The sequence below is a fragment of the Dama dama genome, chromosome 27 (genome assembly GCF_033118175.1).
Source record: "Dama dama isolate Ldn47 chromosome 27, ASM3311817v1, whole genome shotgun sequence".
NCBI classification, from domain to species: domain Eukaryota; kingdom Metazoa; phylum Chordata; class Mammalia; order Artiodactyla; family Cervidae; genus Dama; species Dama dama.
This window is the reverse complement of record NC_083707.1, coordinates 22,532,624-22,544,460: the sequence shown is the minus strand read 5'-3', so window position 1 is coordinate 22,544,460 and position 11,837 is coordinate 22,532,624. Positions and strand designations below refer to the sequence as shown.

General features: G+C 40.0%; 1 protein-coding gene across 3 annotated transcripts in view; it reads right to left on the bottom strand.

Moving 5' to 3' along the window:
* Positions 1-1,571: 1,571 nt before the first annotated feature.
* The window catches only part of RPRD1A (regulation of nuclear pre-mRNA domain containing 1A), a 64,969-nt gene continuing 54,703 nt past the window's right edge, over positions 1,572-11,837 (bottom strand). Inside the window, exons 7-8 of one of the 3 annotated variants that reach the window (XM_061131057.1) lie at positions 4,824-5,021; positions 1,572-2,333 (exon numbers count right to left, since the gene is read on the bottom strand). In XM_061131057.1, the coding sequence (XP_060987040.1) occupies positions 4,872-5,021 (150 nt within the window). In that variant the 3' untranslated portion in view covers positions 1,572-2,333; positions 4,824-4,871. Of the gene's footprint in view, positions 5,022-7,318; positions 7,491-8,007; positions 8,104-11,837 lie in introns of those variants that run through there. The other 2 variants (XM_061131058.1, XM_061131056.1) reach the window with 2 other exon arrangements.

The window sequence follows — 11,837 nt, the reverse complement described above, 5'->3', positions numbered from 1 at the left end:
AAATGTGATATGGTGATGGTAGAGCTGCTACACAAACGTATCAACGTAACAGGCAGCATTGTGTGGTGGTTCAGAAGCATAGGCTCATAGTCAAAACTTGGAGCTGGGTCTGAATCCCAGCTTCACCACTTGACTTGTTCAGGGTCTGTATCTTAGCTTCTCCATGGGCTTCCCTGGTAGCTCAGCTGGTAAAGAATCTGCCTGCAATGCAGGAGACCCTGATTCGATTCCTGAGTCAGGAAGATCCACTAGAGAAGGGATAGGCTACGCACTCCAGTATTCTTGGGCTTCCCTTGTGACTCAACTGGTAAGGAAGACGCCTGCAATGCAGGAGACCTGGGTTCGATCCCTGGGTTGGGAAGATCTCCTGGAGAAGGGAACAGCTACCCACTCCAGTATTCTGGCCTGGAGAGAAATTCCATGGACTGTATAGTCCATGTGGTTGTAAAGAGTCAGACACGACTGAGCAACTTGGACTCAGTTTAGCTTCTCCATAGGTAAAACTGGAGTAATCAGAGCCATCTATCACAAAGTTATGTGACCTGCTTACAACAGCCCTGGGGCACAGTAAGTAACATATACATGAGACCTACCATCAGTATGTTATAGACCATAATTTTCTCAGTAGGGCACTGTTTCTCAAAGTGCAGTCAAGAATTACCTGCATCAGAATCATCAGGTAACTCATTTAAAATGCTGATTTCCAGGTCTATCCCAAATCTTCCAAAACAGAATCTCTGGATAGAGGTTGTCCTATATAAAACCTACTGCCGTGAGGCAGAAATAGTCGAATGGCAATGGGAAGCCCCCGAATTCAGATAAAGTGACCAGAGGCCATCCAGGGGTGGGAGCCAGGGGCACTGGCCTAAGGACTAGCCCTCCCAAACTTTCTAGATGGTAAAATCACAGAGAATTCTGATCCAGGAGGTATGTGCCCTTCCTGCAAATGTCCCAAGAGAGGCTTATGAAAGGAGTTTAGCAAACAGTGCCCTAGAGATTCGTTAGATTTCTAGTATTTTCCACTTCTGCTTTAAATGTCGCGAGAGGACCTGTACTCCAGGGAGTTCAAGGTACTATAAGTGAATCTGTTGATTCAAAGGCACTTAGACTGTGCAGCAGGTCATAAAAGCAGATGCAGTTTCATTCTCTGCCCCAAGAACTTGCTACATAATGAACTGTAAAACCCATACTCTTATTATTACTTGAAATTGTCTGGAATTACCTGGAATTTTAAGTCGTCAAGCAAGTCACAGACTTTAAAGCTGGTCTAGAGCAGTGGTTGTCAAACTCAGTGGCATCAGCATCAAATTGTTAGGAATGTAATCAGGCCTTACCCCAGAACCTCTGGGGGTGGAGCCCCACAATCTATAGTTTAATAAGTCCTCCAGGTGCTACTGATGTTCGCTCAAGTTTGATTCCCACTGACCAAGCATCTAGAATTTTCTTTGGCAGTTTCTCCACCATTGCACTGCTGAATACTTCCAGCACTTTCCCTCCCTCCCAGCCCATCCTCATCTCCCCTCCTCACCCCATATCCACCTGAGCAAATACACAAAAATGATCTGCACATCTCAAAAAGAACGTAAAACTTTATTAAGAACATCTTATATTGTCATCAGATACAACCAAAGAAAAGGGGGTAAAGAAATAGGGAGACTTCATCTTCCCATGTGCTATTGCCACCTCAGAACAGACTCATGTGTGGATGGCTGGAATTACAGATGGCAACAAATGCTCTGCATAAATAAATTCAGTAAGTAACACAATGCTCCCTTCCTATACAGAGAAGAACTGAGTTTACACTTTAAAAAGCTGTGATATAGTGCAACAACTAAGACTGCCACTTAGAAACTTCTTCTTAATAGAATACAAAGTGGTTAAGTAGCTTTATGTTATTTCATATAAATTTTTTGAATGGAAAATTCAGAAAAGACATTCTAACTTTCCTAATTAATTTGTACTTTTGAGAGCTTTCTGAAGATTTCTCAGAACCAGTTCAATAATAATAGATGAGTTGCTCATCTACAATGACAACTGACAACCTGGTTTTATTTTAATTTTGCAAATCAAGATGACCAGGTCATCTCAGCTTTTGCTGATCCTGAAAGAGTTCTTATAGAAAAACCCTGATTCAGAGCGCATGTGAGATAAGGTACCAAAATAGCTGCACCTGGACTGGTTTTCCTAGAAGGGGAGGTTGGCTATTGAGCACAGCTGATTTTCCCAGACTCCCAGGCTCCCCCATGTGGTTCTTTTACTTACTGTATTGACAGAAGGAGCAGAGGGAACACCAGGGAATCTGTTCAAATTGCCACTCCAGCCAGCTCTCTGCACTGTTTGTGGAGAAAAGAGTGATGGTATCCATTCAAACCAAATATGCCTACTGCAAGTACGGTGACATGCTTTTCTCTTGAGGGGCCAGGCCAAGCTGCACTCAAAATGCATGATTTGCCTCACGTACACAGTGAAGAAAATGTTCATGATTTAGAATTTGGTATTAGAGAACCCCCAGCTAACCCAGCTAAGTTTCTTGAGAAACTTTCATCCCCCTTTTAGAAAGGAAGGCTATTTACTGCTAAGGCTTACCACATTAACTATCAAGACTTCTAAACCAGACCATATCATTTGTGTTTATGGTCAGTGGATTAACCAACAACTGAAGGCTTGTGAAGACTTGGTCAAAGGGTGAAACTGGGGGTAGGATTCAGGTTGAGTACTATCACTTACAACAAATTGCATCAAGCTCTTTAAAAAAATAATGCATTTTTATCATAAATATTTAGAGCAGATACTGGCATTAAAATCAGTATCTAAGTCAGAAGTCTTTCTTAAATATTTCAACAAACTTCTAGTAGGTTTCAAATCTTCCCAGGAGTACACAGTTTATAAATTAGTATTAAATGGAAAAAAATGTATTTTGAATAAGTCACCACTTTAGTAGATCATAAATAAGGCCAAGATGCTAAAAAATAAGTTAATATACAAGTTTTTGCTTTCACTTTAACAAAGTGGCATACTTTTGTAACAGGTATAACCAGGTTTTAATAATCGTGAATTTGTCACACCCTCCACTCCACGCTGAATCTTTTTCTTACATATCCTACAGCTAGGGACAGAGGTACACAAGACAGAGAGACACCCCAATGTGTAACGCTGCTTCACACCATTTCCTTAGTGCAGAGTGATGTCACAAACGCTGGTCAGGATCTACTACTCGTAATTTGTCAACCACATTACAAGTTCACTACATTCATGGTTAAGTGGATTCGGTTCCTGGGTGAGCTCTCTGTGGGAGTGTTCACAGGGAACCTAATTACTACTGTTCCTGTGGGAAAATGTGCCCCGAGTCCCAAAAGCTGACTAAAAACCTTTGGAATATAAGCCATGTATGGGTGGGAACTACTACTATGTGTGTCTGTTTTGGAGAGGCCAAACCGTTAAAAGCACCGTTCTGAAAACTACTGGCTGCTAAAATTACATATTGGCTTTCTCCTTCACATATAGTAAATTCACTTTAACTATAACTTCTAATACTGAGAAAGAGTGAAGCCATTCAGACTAGTGAGACATAACTGACCTGTGGGATTTAAAAAGCTGTTTTATTGACTAAGATGAATCTTCTTACATCAAAAAGAAAAATGTCTAATATGTAATGAACGAAAAAAATGTTTATCCTAAGTAATCACTGAGTACAAAATCCACAGCTTAACAGTGTGATTTAAAGAGAAAGCAGGAGAGCATGCAATTGCTCTAACACAGGGTTAGAAATAAAAGGTAAAAGTACATTTGTTTTGGTAATTCTAAATATACAAATATAATATTTACCATATCTACCCTGTAGTGTAGGACTGCTTAATTCCCAAATATACGTAATTCAAAAACCTTAAGGAAACATTAAAAATGTTCCAGGCTACTTTACTGAACATTAATGAATATTGAGTTCATGAGATATTAGAGCTAAAAATACTACTGTTTTTTAAAGTTAAATGGCTAAGAGAATATTAAGGTACCATTATTCTACTCTTCTTTTAATCCCACAGATGGCTTTTTATGTTAAAGGGATCAATTATGTTAACAGGAGCTTGATTTGACAAACAGAGATTCCAGAATCAGAGTTGTTCTCTTGGTACAATGTCAAATTTTTTTTTAACATTTCCAAAAGCATTTTCATAGCTATCTACCTAAATAACTCTAAACAGCTTTTAATCAAGGGGTCCCTGTATAACACTCCTTTTATCCTACACTGTGGCTGTTGGGATGGAACCCCTGTTGTGGGAAAGTTCTCTAGGTTCTGATCTGACCCTCAAAACAACATCCATGTTTAGTATTAAATGACCAACCCCTGGGGAATAAGCAATCTAAGGTGTTGAGAGGCACAGAACTGATGTTTTGGTTGAGGAGAAGGGTGAAAATCAAGTTGGAACACCTAGTCCCTTCTACAATCAAGTCCTAACTATACCATAATAAAGTCTCAACCAACCTGATTAGTTCTTACCCTTTAGGAATCACATACTATACACTGATTAGATACTGAAGAAAATAAAGAAAAACATTTGAAAATACATGAAGAAATAGAAACATGGAATTTCTCACAAGGCCCTGGATCAAAAAAATTTACAAAAAGATCTTTTGAAAATAATCACTACTTGTGAGCTTAATACACATAAGAGATTCACTTTTGAACTAAGTCATGTTAACTTACCAATAAAATAGTAAACAAACCAACATTTTAAACAATTTTATAAATTACTTGTCATTTCTTTTTGTTAATGTCACTCTCTCAACAATATACAAAAATAACACTACAGCACTATCCACCTAACCTGTCTCCATCTCTTGCAAAGTCCTGGGCCCTGGAAAGAGACTGGTCATCAATCTTCACTGTAGATGTCCCCCGCAAAGGGCAGGTGCATGTGGCTGCCAGTGACATTGGGCAATCGAGATAAGTCCGGCAGGCTCTGGATCCGGGACCTGAGTTCTTTGCGCACCAGGGAAACTCTGGCTAACTTGCGCTTGTATTCCTGTAACATCAAACCACTCTCATTAGCACTGTGGGAGTTCAGAGAAGAGCCATCTAGCTTATCCAGCTAATGCTCTGCAGAAAATATGATAAAGCACTCAGTTTATGCTGAAAAACAAGAGTTTGTGAGCCTTAGGATCAAGAGAGGGATTTGGGAAATTCTCAAGTAGGGAAACTCATTCTTAGGAAAAACTACAATCTTAAGTTGCTGCCTCACACCTGTAAAAAGAACACTAACATATAAATATATCAATATTTAACTGAAGCATATAGCGTTCTCAGGTATACTGGGGCAAGGATAAGAAAAAATATATATTTATTTCCACAAGCTTAAACTAAAATTTAGCACTTTTTTGACTATAAATATTGGGGGGAAAAGACCCCACAGGAGTATTATCAGTATCTTTGAGTTTATCTCGAATAGAAACCAGATGTTTCATTATTACATCACAGTTTTTCACATTTATCACTACTTTGAAATTATTAGATGAACTGCTAGTGTTACTTAATATATCAGTAAAGAAGCACATATTACTGTACAAGTTTTATTACTTCAATAACTATTTCACTGTAACTTTTTTCTATTGTAATGTTATGCATTTTATTTTCTACATTTAAAATATTTAACTTGAGAAGGGGTCCAAGGCTTCACAGGATCACCAAAGGATCTCAATGGCACAAAGGAAAAAAAAAAAAAAAGGTTAGGAAACCCTGCAAACAGTAGCCTAAGGAATCGGACTAGAAACCAATAAAGATCATGTTTGGCTTAAGGGGAAGAGGCCATTCTCTGCAGTGGAAATATCTTTTATTAATAACTGAAGTTTTCAGACTTCAACCAGGAGACAGGAACATTCTTTACTCCATCACCTAGAAGAGGCAGGGTGTGAAGAGGGGAATCAAGAAGTTGATTGTTATTTCCTCCATAAAGACTTGAAACTTTTCTTCCCTCTGACCAAGGGTAAGCTCACCAAGACAGAGCAGGTGAGTAAGAAGCTTTCATCTGGGGTAGAAGGCCTATCCACAAGGAGCCCCTTTTTGTTTCTCAACTCTGACAGAATCTCCTAGGAAATTTTTGGAGAAACTCAGAATTCTCAAAGGAACACCAGCCTCATCAACTATCAAATTAAATGAGAACCTCCAGAAGCGGGTCCAGAGCTCTTGAATTTTGTAAAATCTCCCCCAAAGGATACTAATACACGAGCCACTTCTCTACAGGTTTTGTCTAAAAATGAAATCAGGGAAGCTTCTCTGTATTAGAGTCCCCTCTTTTAAAGAGCAGCCATGAATACGCCTGGGGAAAGGAGTCTGTCAGAATTTACTACATCCCAAACCGCTCTAAAGCAATGGGGGAAAGGGGGTTTCTGAGGCACACTGGGGAAGTGGGCACCCTGGTAGACAAAGCCAACGAGGCTGAAAGCCGGGCACGTTGTAGGACAGCTGTGGATACATAAGAGGTGTTGATTCTCGCCGTGTCTGCCTGTCCTTGCACTTTTAGTCCATCATGAAGGTCAAGGTTCAGTAAGGGAGTTTAACAGGGATCTAAAACCTCAAGGTCAAGACTTTCCTGTTCCCTTTTCCCCTTTGCCAGTGACACCCTGGCACAGCAGGTAGGTTTCAGGACAGCAGCTCCGAGTGGCTCACAGAAGAGCAGCAAGGTGTTCATTCTAGATACACACTTTTCAGTCCATACACATCTCCACACTTAGCACACTTCCTCAGAATACTCCGGTGGGGGCGGGGGCAAACACAGACCTCCATCTGTCCCATCTGCGTGCATGCTCAGTTGCCTCTGACTCTTTGCGATCCCATGGCAGGCTCCTGTCCATGGGATTTCCCAGCAAGAATACTGGAGTGGGTTGCCACGCCCTCCTCCAGATCTTCCTCACCCATGGACAGAACCCATGGCTCCTGCGTCTCCTGCGTAGCAGGCAGATTCTTTACCACTGAGCGACCAGGGAAGCCCCCATCTGTCCCTGTTTATACTAAATCATTCTTTAATAAGTAACACCTAAAGTTCTCCAAGGTTAGCACGATAGATTCAGATGCTGTTCAAGCATGCACAAAAGTAATTACTCTGCTCCTCTTGAGGCTAGATGTCCTGAGAAGTCTTAAGTGCTTTTAGTGATCATTACTGCCCATCCTAATTTCAAGTTTCTAGCAACCACACAGGCTGTTGTTCTTCAGTTATTAAGATTTATCTTAATCCTTTGATTCAAAGGATCTGTGGCAATTAAACCCTCTACCAACTGGTGACACTGCATACAAAAAACTGGTAAACATAAACAAGAGCTGCCCTTTATTGAATGTCCACTGATACACCAGGCATTAAAAAAAGAACTCATTTCATCCTCTCAGTAATCCTGTGAGAAGACTGATTATTTTTCACAAACAGTAAAAATCATGCCTTCCTCAATTAGGAACAAAAGCAGTAACCAAAAATTTTCTTCTACTGTCAGAATCAGACTTTCATCTGAAAGACAAAAGATTTAAGAAGTTGTGGTTAACCATCTGATGTTAGCCTGAAGAAAAAACCAGATGAAACCTGATTACCCAATTCTATGATCCAGGCCACAGTTCTAAAGGTCTTAAATTGCCTCACTGGATTCCACAGGCCGGTTTCCTATGGCAACGATGCTTATAATAAGAGGTGCGCGTTGTTTCGAATCTGAGGCTCTACCTCAGACGTGGAGGCTGAGAATACTGGGGCACCAATAACTCCTGCCCACCGCGCCCACCCACCCCTAGCCCCCCCATCCCCTCTCCGTTCAGGTGGCGGCGGTCTTCACAAGCAGCTGAGAGGAACACAGGCTGGGCACCCCTCCCCTTCACTAGAGCTCAGGTCCTATAGCAGGGGGAGCACTTAGAGAAAAGCCTGCCACTGTCTCCACCCACAGTTCCACAGTCATGACTCAAAGACTTTATAGGAGGAAAGAAACAGGCAATAAAACAATGCCCTCCTGGGGTCAGAACAAATACCTAACACTGACCTCAAAACAAAATCAGTATCTGGAGGCGATTCCTGCACTCCCATGTTCATCGAAGCGTTGTTCACAATAGCCAAGGCATGGAAACAACCTAAGTCTCTGCCAACAAATGAATGGATAAAGATGTGGTACATATGTACAATGGAGTACTCAGTCATGAGAATGAAGGAAATTCTGTCATTTGCAACAACCTGGGCAAGCCTAGAGGACACTGTTGTTGTTTATGGTCACTAAGTTGCGTTCAACAGTTTTGTGACCCCATGAACTATAGTCTGCCAGACTCCTCTATTCATGGGATTCTCCAGGCAAGAATACTGGAGTGGGTTGTCGTTTCCTTCTCCAGGGGATGTTCCCAACACAGGGACTGAACCCAAGTCTTCGGCACTGCAGGTGGATTCTTTAACACTGAGTAAAAAAATTAGTCAGACAAAGACAAATACTACATAATCTCACTTACATGTGGACCCTTTAAAAAAGAAAAAAGGGTAGAAGCCTTCAGTTATAAAATGAATATGCTCTGGAGATCTGATGTAGAAATGCTGACTAGAGTCAATAATACTGTGTACACCTGTATCTGCTGAGAGTGGACCTTATGTTCTCATCACCAAAAAGGAAAGAGAGAAAAAGTAATGATGTGTAGTGAGGAATATATTAATTAACCTGATTGTTAGTAACCATTTCACAAAGAATACTTATGTCAAATTACCCCACCATACTCTGTAAATATATACAATTTTATGTGACAGTTTCACCTCAATGAAGCTGAAGTTGGGGGCAAAGAAATATCTTTTTATTCTTAGTAAAAAAAAAAAAAAAATTACCCTAAGTATAAAAGGGAAAACACAAATATGGACACAGCAGGATGCATGCAACAGGGACAGTCAAGAGCTTGGGTAGCCTAACCTGATAAGCCCATCAACAGGCAAGGCCACTGCAGGTAAGTCCCTTTTAGTTTTCTCATTCTTTTCTAACTAAACCTGCATTTTGCAAAAACGGCTTTCAAAATATTTATTTTGTATTTTAACCTAAAGAACTTCTTTTTCCTAAAAGAATTTAGCTCTGTTCCAGCAATGAAGAGGATCTGAATTCTAAAGTTAATAAAAAGAGAGAAACTGCTGAAAAGCCAAAGCATTAAAAAATCAGGCCCTTTCCTTTAGTAATAAATACTGAACTGATATATACTGCCTTCACTGCAAAAGTAGTGTTCTATTTTATGTTTTTAAGTCTTTATAAATTTTAATTGAAGTATAGTTGATTTATAGTTGCAAACCCTTGTACAACTAAAATAATTAAGTTATATAGAAAATATATAAAAGAATGTATCTATATCATGTTCTTTTTCAGACCCTTTCCCATTACAGGTTATTATAAGATACTGAATACAGTTCCCTCCGCTATCCAGTAGGTCCCTGTCATCTACTTTAGATATAGTCATCTACATCTGTTCATCTCAAATTCCAGACTGTCTCTTCCAGCCTTTCCCCCTTTGGTCTCTTTTTTCTTTTGTTCTCTTCTGTGATTTGTTGACTATCTTCAGTACTTTTTTGGATTACTTCTTGTTTATATCTATTATACATTCTTGGGTTTGCAATTACTCTGAGGTTTTGGTATAGTAGTCTATATAAACACATGTGTTATAAGTCACTGATCTTTCAATTTCAAACACATTTTAAATACCCTGCCATTTATACTCTCTTTCCCTCTCGGTTACATTTTGCTAACGTATTTTACATCTAATTGCTCTGTGTATCCTTTAACTGCATACTGTGGACACAGGTGATTTTTGTGTGTGGGTGATTTCCTTAATCTTTTACCTGTGAGCTTTTTCATCTCTTAGTTTGTTTCTAGTTGCGGCCTTTTCTTTTTCAGTTACAGAAGTTCCTTTAACGTTTGTTGCAAAGCTGGTTTGGTGGTGCTGAATTTTTCTATCTATTATTTGTCTATAAAAGCTTTTGATTCTCCATCAAATCTGAAGGAGTCTTGTGGGTAAAGTATTCTTGGTTGTAGGCTTTTCCATTTCACTCCCTTCTGGCCTGCAGTTTCTGCTGAAAAATCAGCTGCCATTCTGTGAACCACATGTTTTACCTCATTTCCTGCCAACTGTTTACATGAGTTATTTTATTTCTCCCTTGTTATTCCCCACTCATTCAACAAGGCCTATATTTTTATTCTTAATTTACTTGCCACATCTCCACCAACACCACACTCAAACGGCAACCCTCATGTATACTTCAACATCAGTCAATCAGGAGGTGCAATATCTTGTGTGCAGCGAAAGTGGGGGAGAGCTAGGTTGAAATCTGAACCACTAGAAAAGCTTTTCTTTACAGCTAATATTGAGTAGCTCATGTTGTGTCCAAATTTTCTCATTTCACACGACCTATTTTAAGACCAATCTTTGCCACAGCTTTTCCTACTGTAGTTTCACACCAGCTATTAATCAAGTTAGTTCTGAACTTAATGTTTTCTGGTTTATACATCCATAACTGGGGAAAACACACTCTGTGTGTCTCTGTATCCCTTATAGGATCCAGCAGAGCACAGGGCACGAACAGGTAGCTTCCCTGTGGATTTTCCTGGAAATGAAGTCAAAAGATCTGGGTACAAGCACTGCTGTGAAAGTGCTGCACTCAATGTGCCAGTAAATTTGGAAAACTCAGCAGTGGCCACAGGACTGGAAAAGGTCAGTTTTCATCCCAATCCCAAAGAAAGGCAATGCCAAAGAAGGTTCAAACTACTGCACAGTTGCACTCATCTCACATGCTAGCAAATACTCAAAATTCTCCAAACCAGGCTTCAGCAGTACATGAACCAAGAACTTCTAGATGTTCAAGCTGGATATGGAAAAGGCAGAGGAACCAGGAATCAAAGTGCCAACATCCGTTGATCACAGAAAAAGCAAGAGAATTCCAGAAAAACATCTACTTCTGCTTCACTGACTAAGCTTAAGCTTTTGACTGTGTGGACTACAACAAACTGTGGAAAATTCTTAGAGACAGGAATATCCAGCCACCTTACCTGCCTCCTGAGAAACCTGTTTGCAAGTCAAGAAGCAACAGTTCGAATCGGACATGGAACAACACACTGGTTCCAAATTGGGAAAGGAGTACATCAAGGTTGTATATTGTCACCTTGCTTATTTAACTTATATGTTTAACTTGTAAGTTATATTTAACTTATATATTTAACAACATGCGAAATGCCAGGGTGGATGAAGCACAAGCTGAATCACGACTGGCAGGAGAAACATCAATAACCTCAAAAATGCAAATGACACCAGCATTATTGCAGAAAGCAAAGAGGAACTGAAGAGCCTCTTGATAAAAGTGAAAGAGGAGAGTGAAAAAGCTGGTTTAAAACTCAACATTCAAAAAACTAAGATCATGGCATCTGGTCCCATGACTTCATGGCAAATAGATGGGCAAACAATGGAAATAGTGGCAGAGTTTGTCTTCTTAGGCTCCAAAATCACTGAAGATGGTGACTGCAGCCATGAAATTAAAAGATGGTTGCTCCTTGGAAGAAAAGCTATGACCAACCTAGACAGCATATTAAGAAGCAGAGACGTTACTTTGCTGACAAAGGTCTGTTTGGTCAAAGTTATGATCTTTCCAGCAGTCATGTATGAACGTGAGAGTTGGACCACAAAAAGTTGAGCACCAAAGAATTGATGTTTTTGAACTGTGGTGTTGGAGAAGACACTTGAGAGTCCCTTAGACAACGAGGAAATTCAACCAGTCAATTGTAAAGGAAATCATCCCTGAATATTCATTGGAAAGACTGATGCTGAAGCTGAATCTCCAATACTTTGGCCACCTGATGTAAAGAACGAC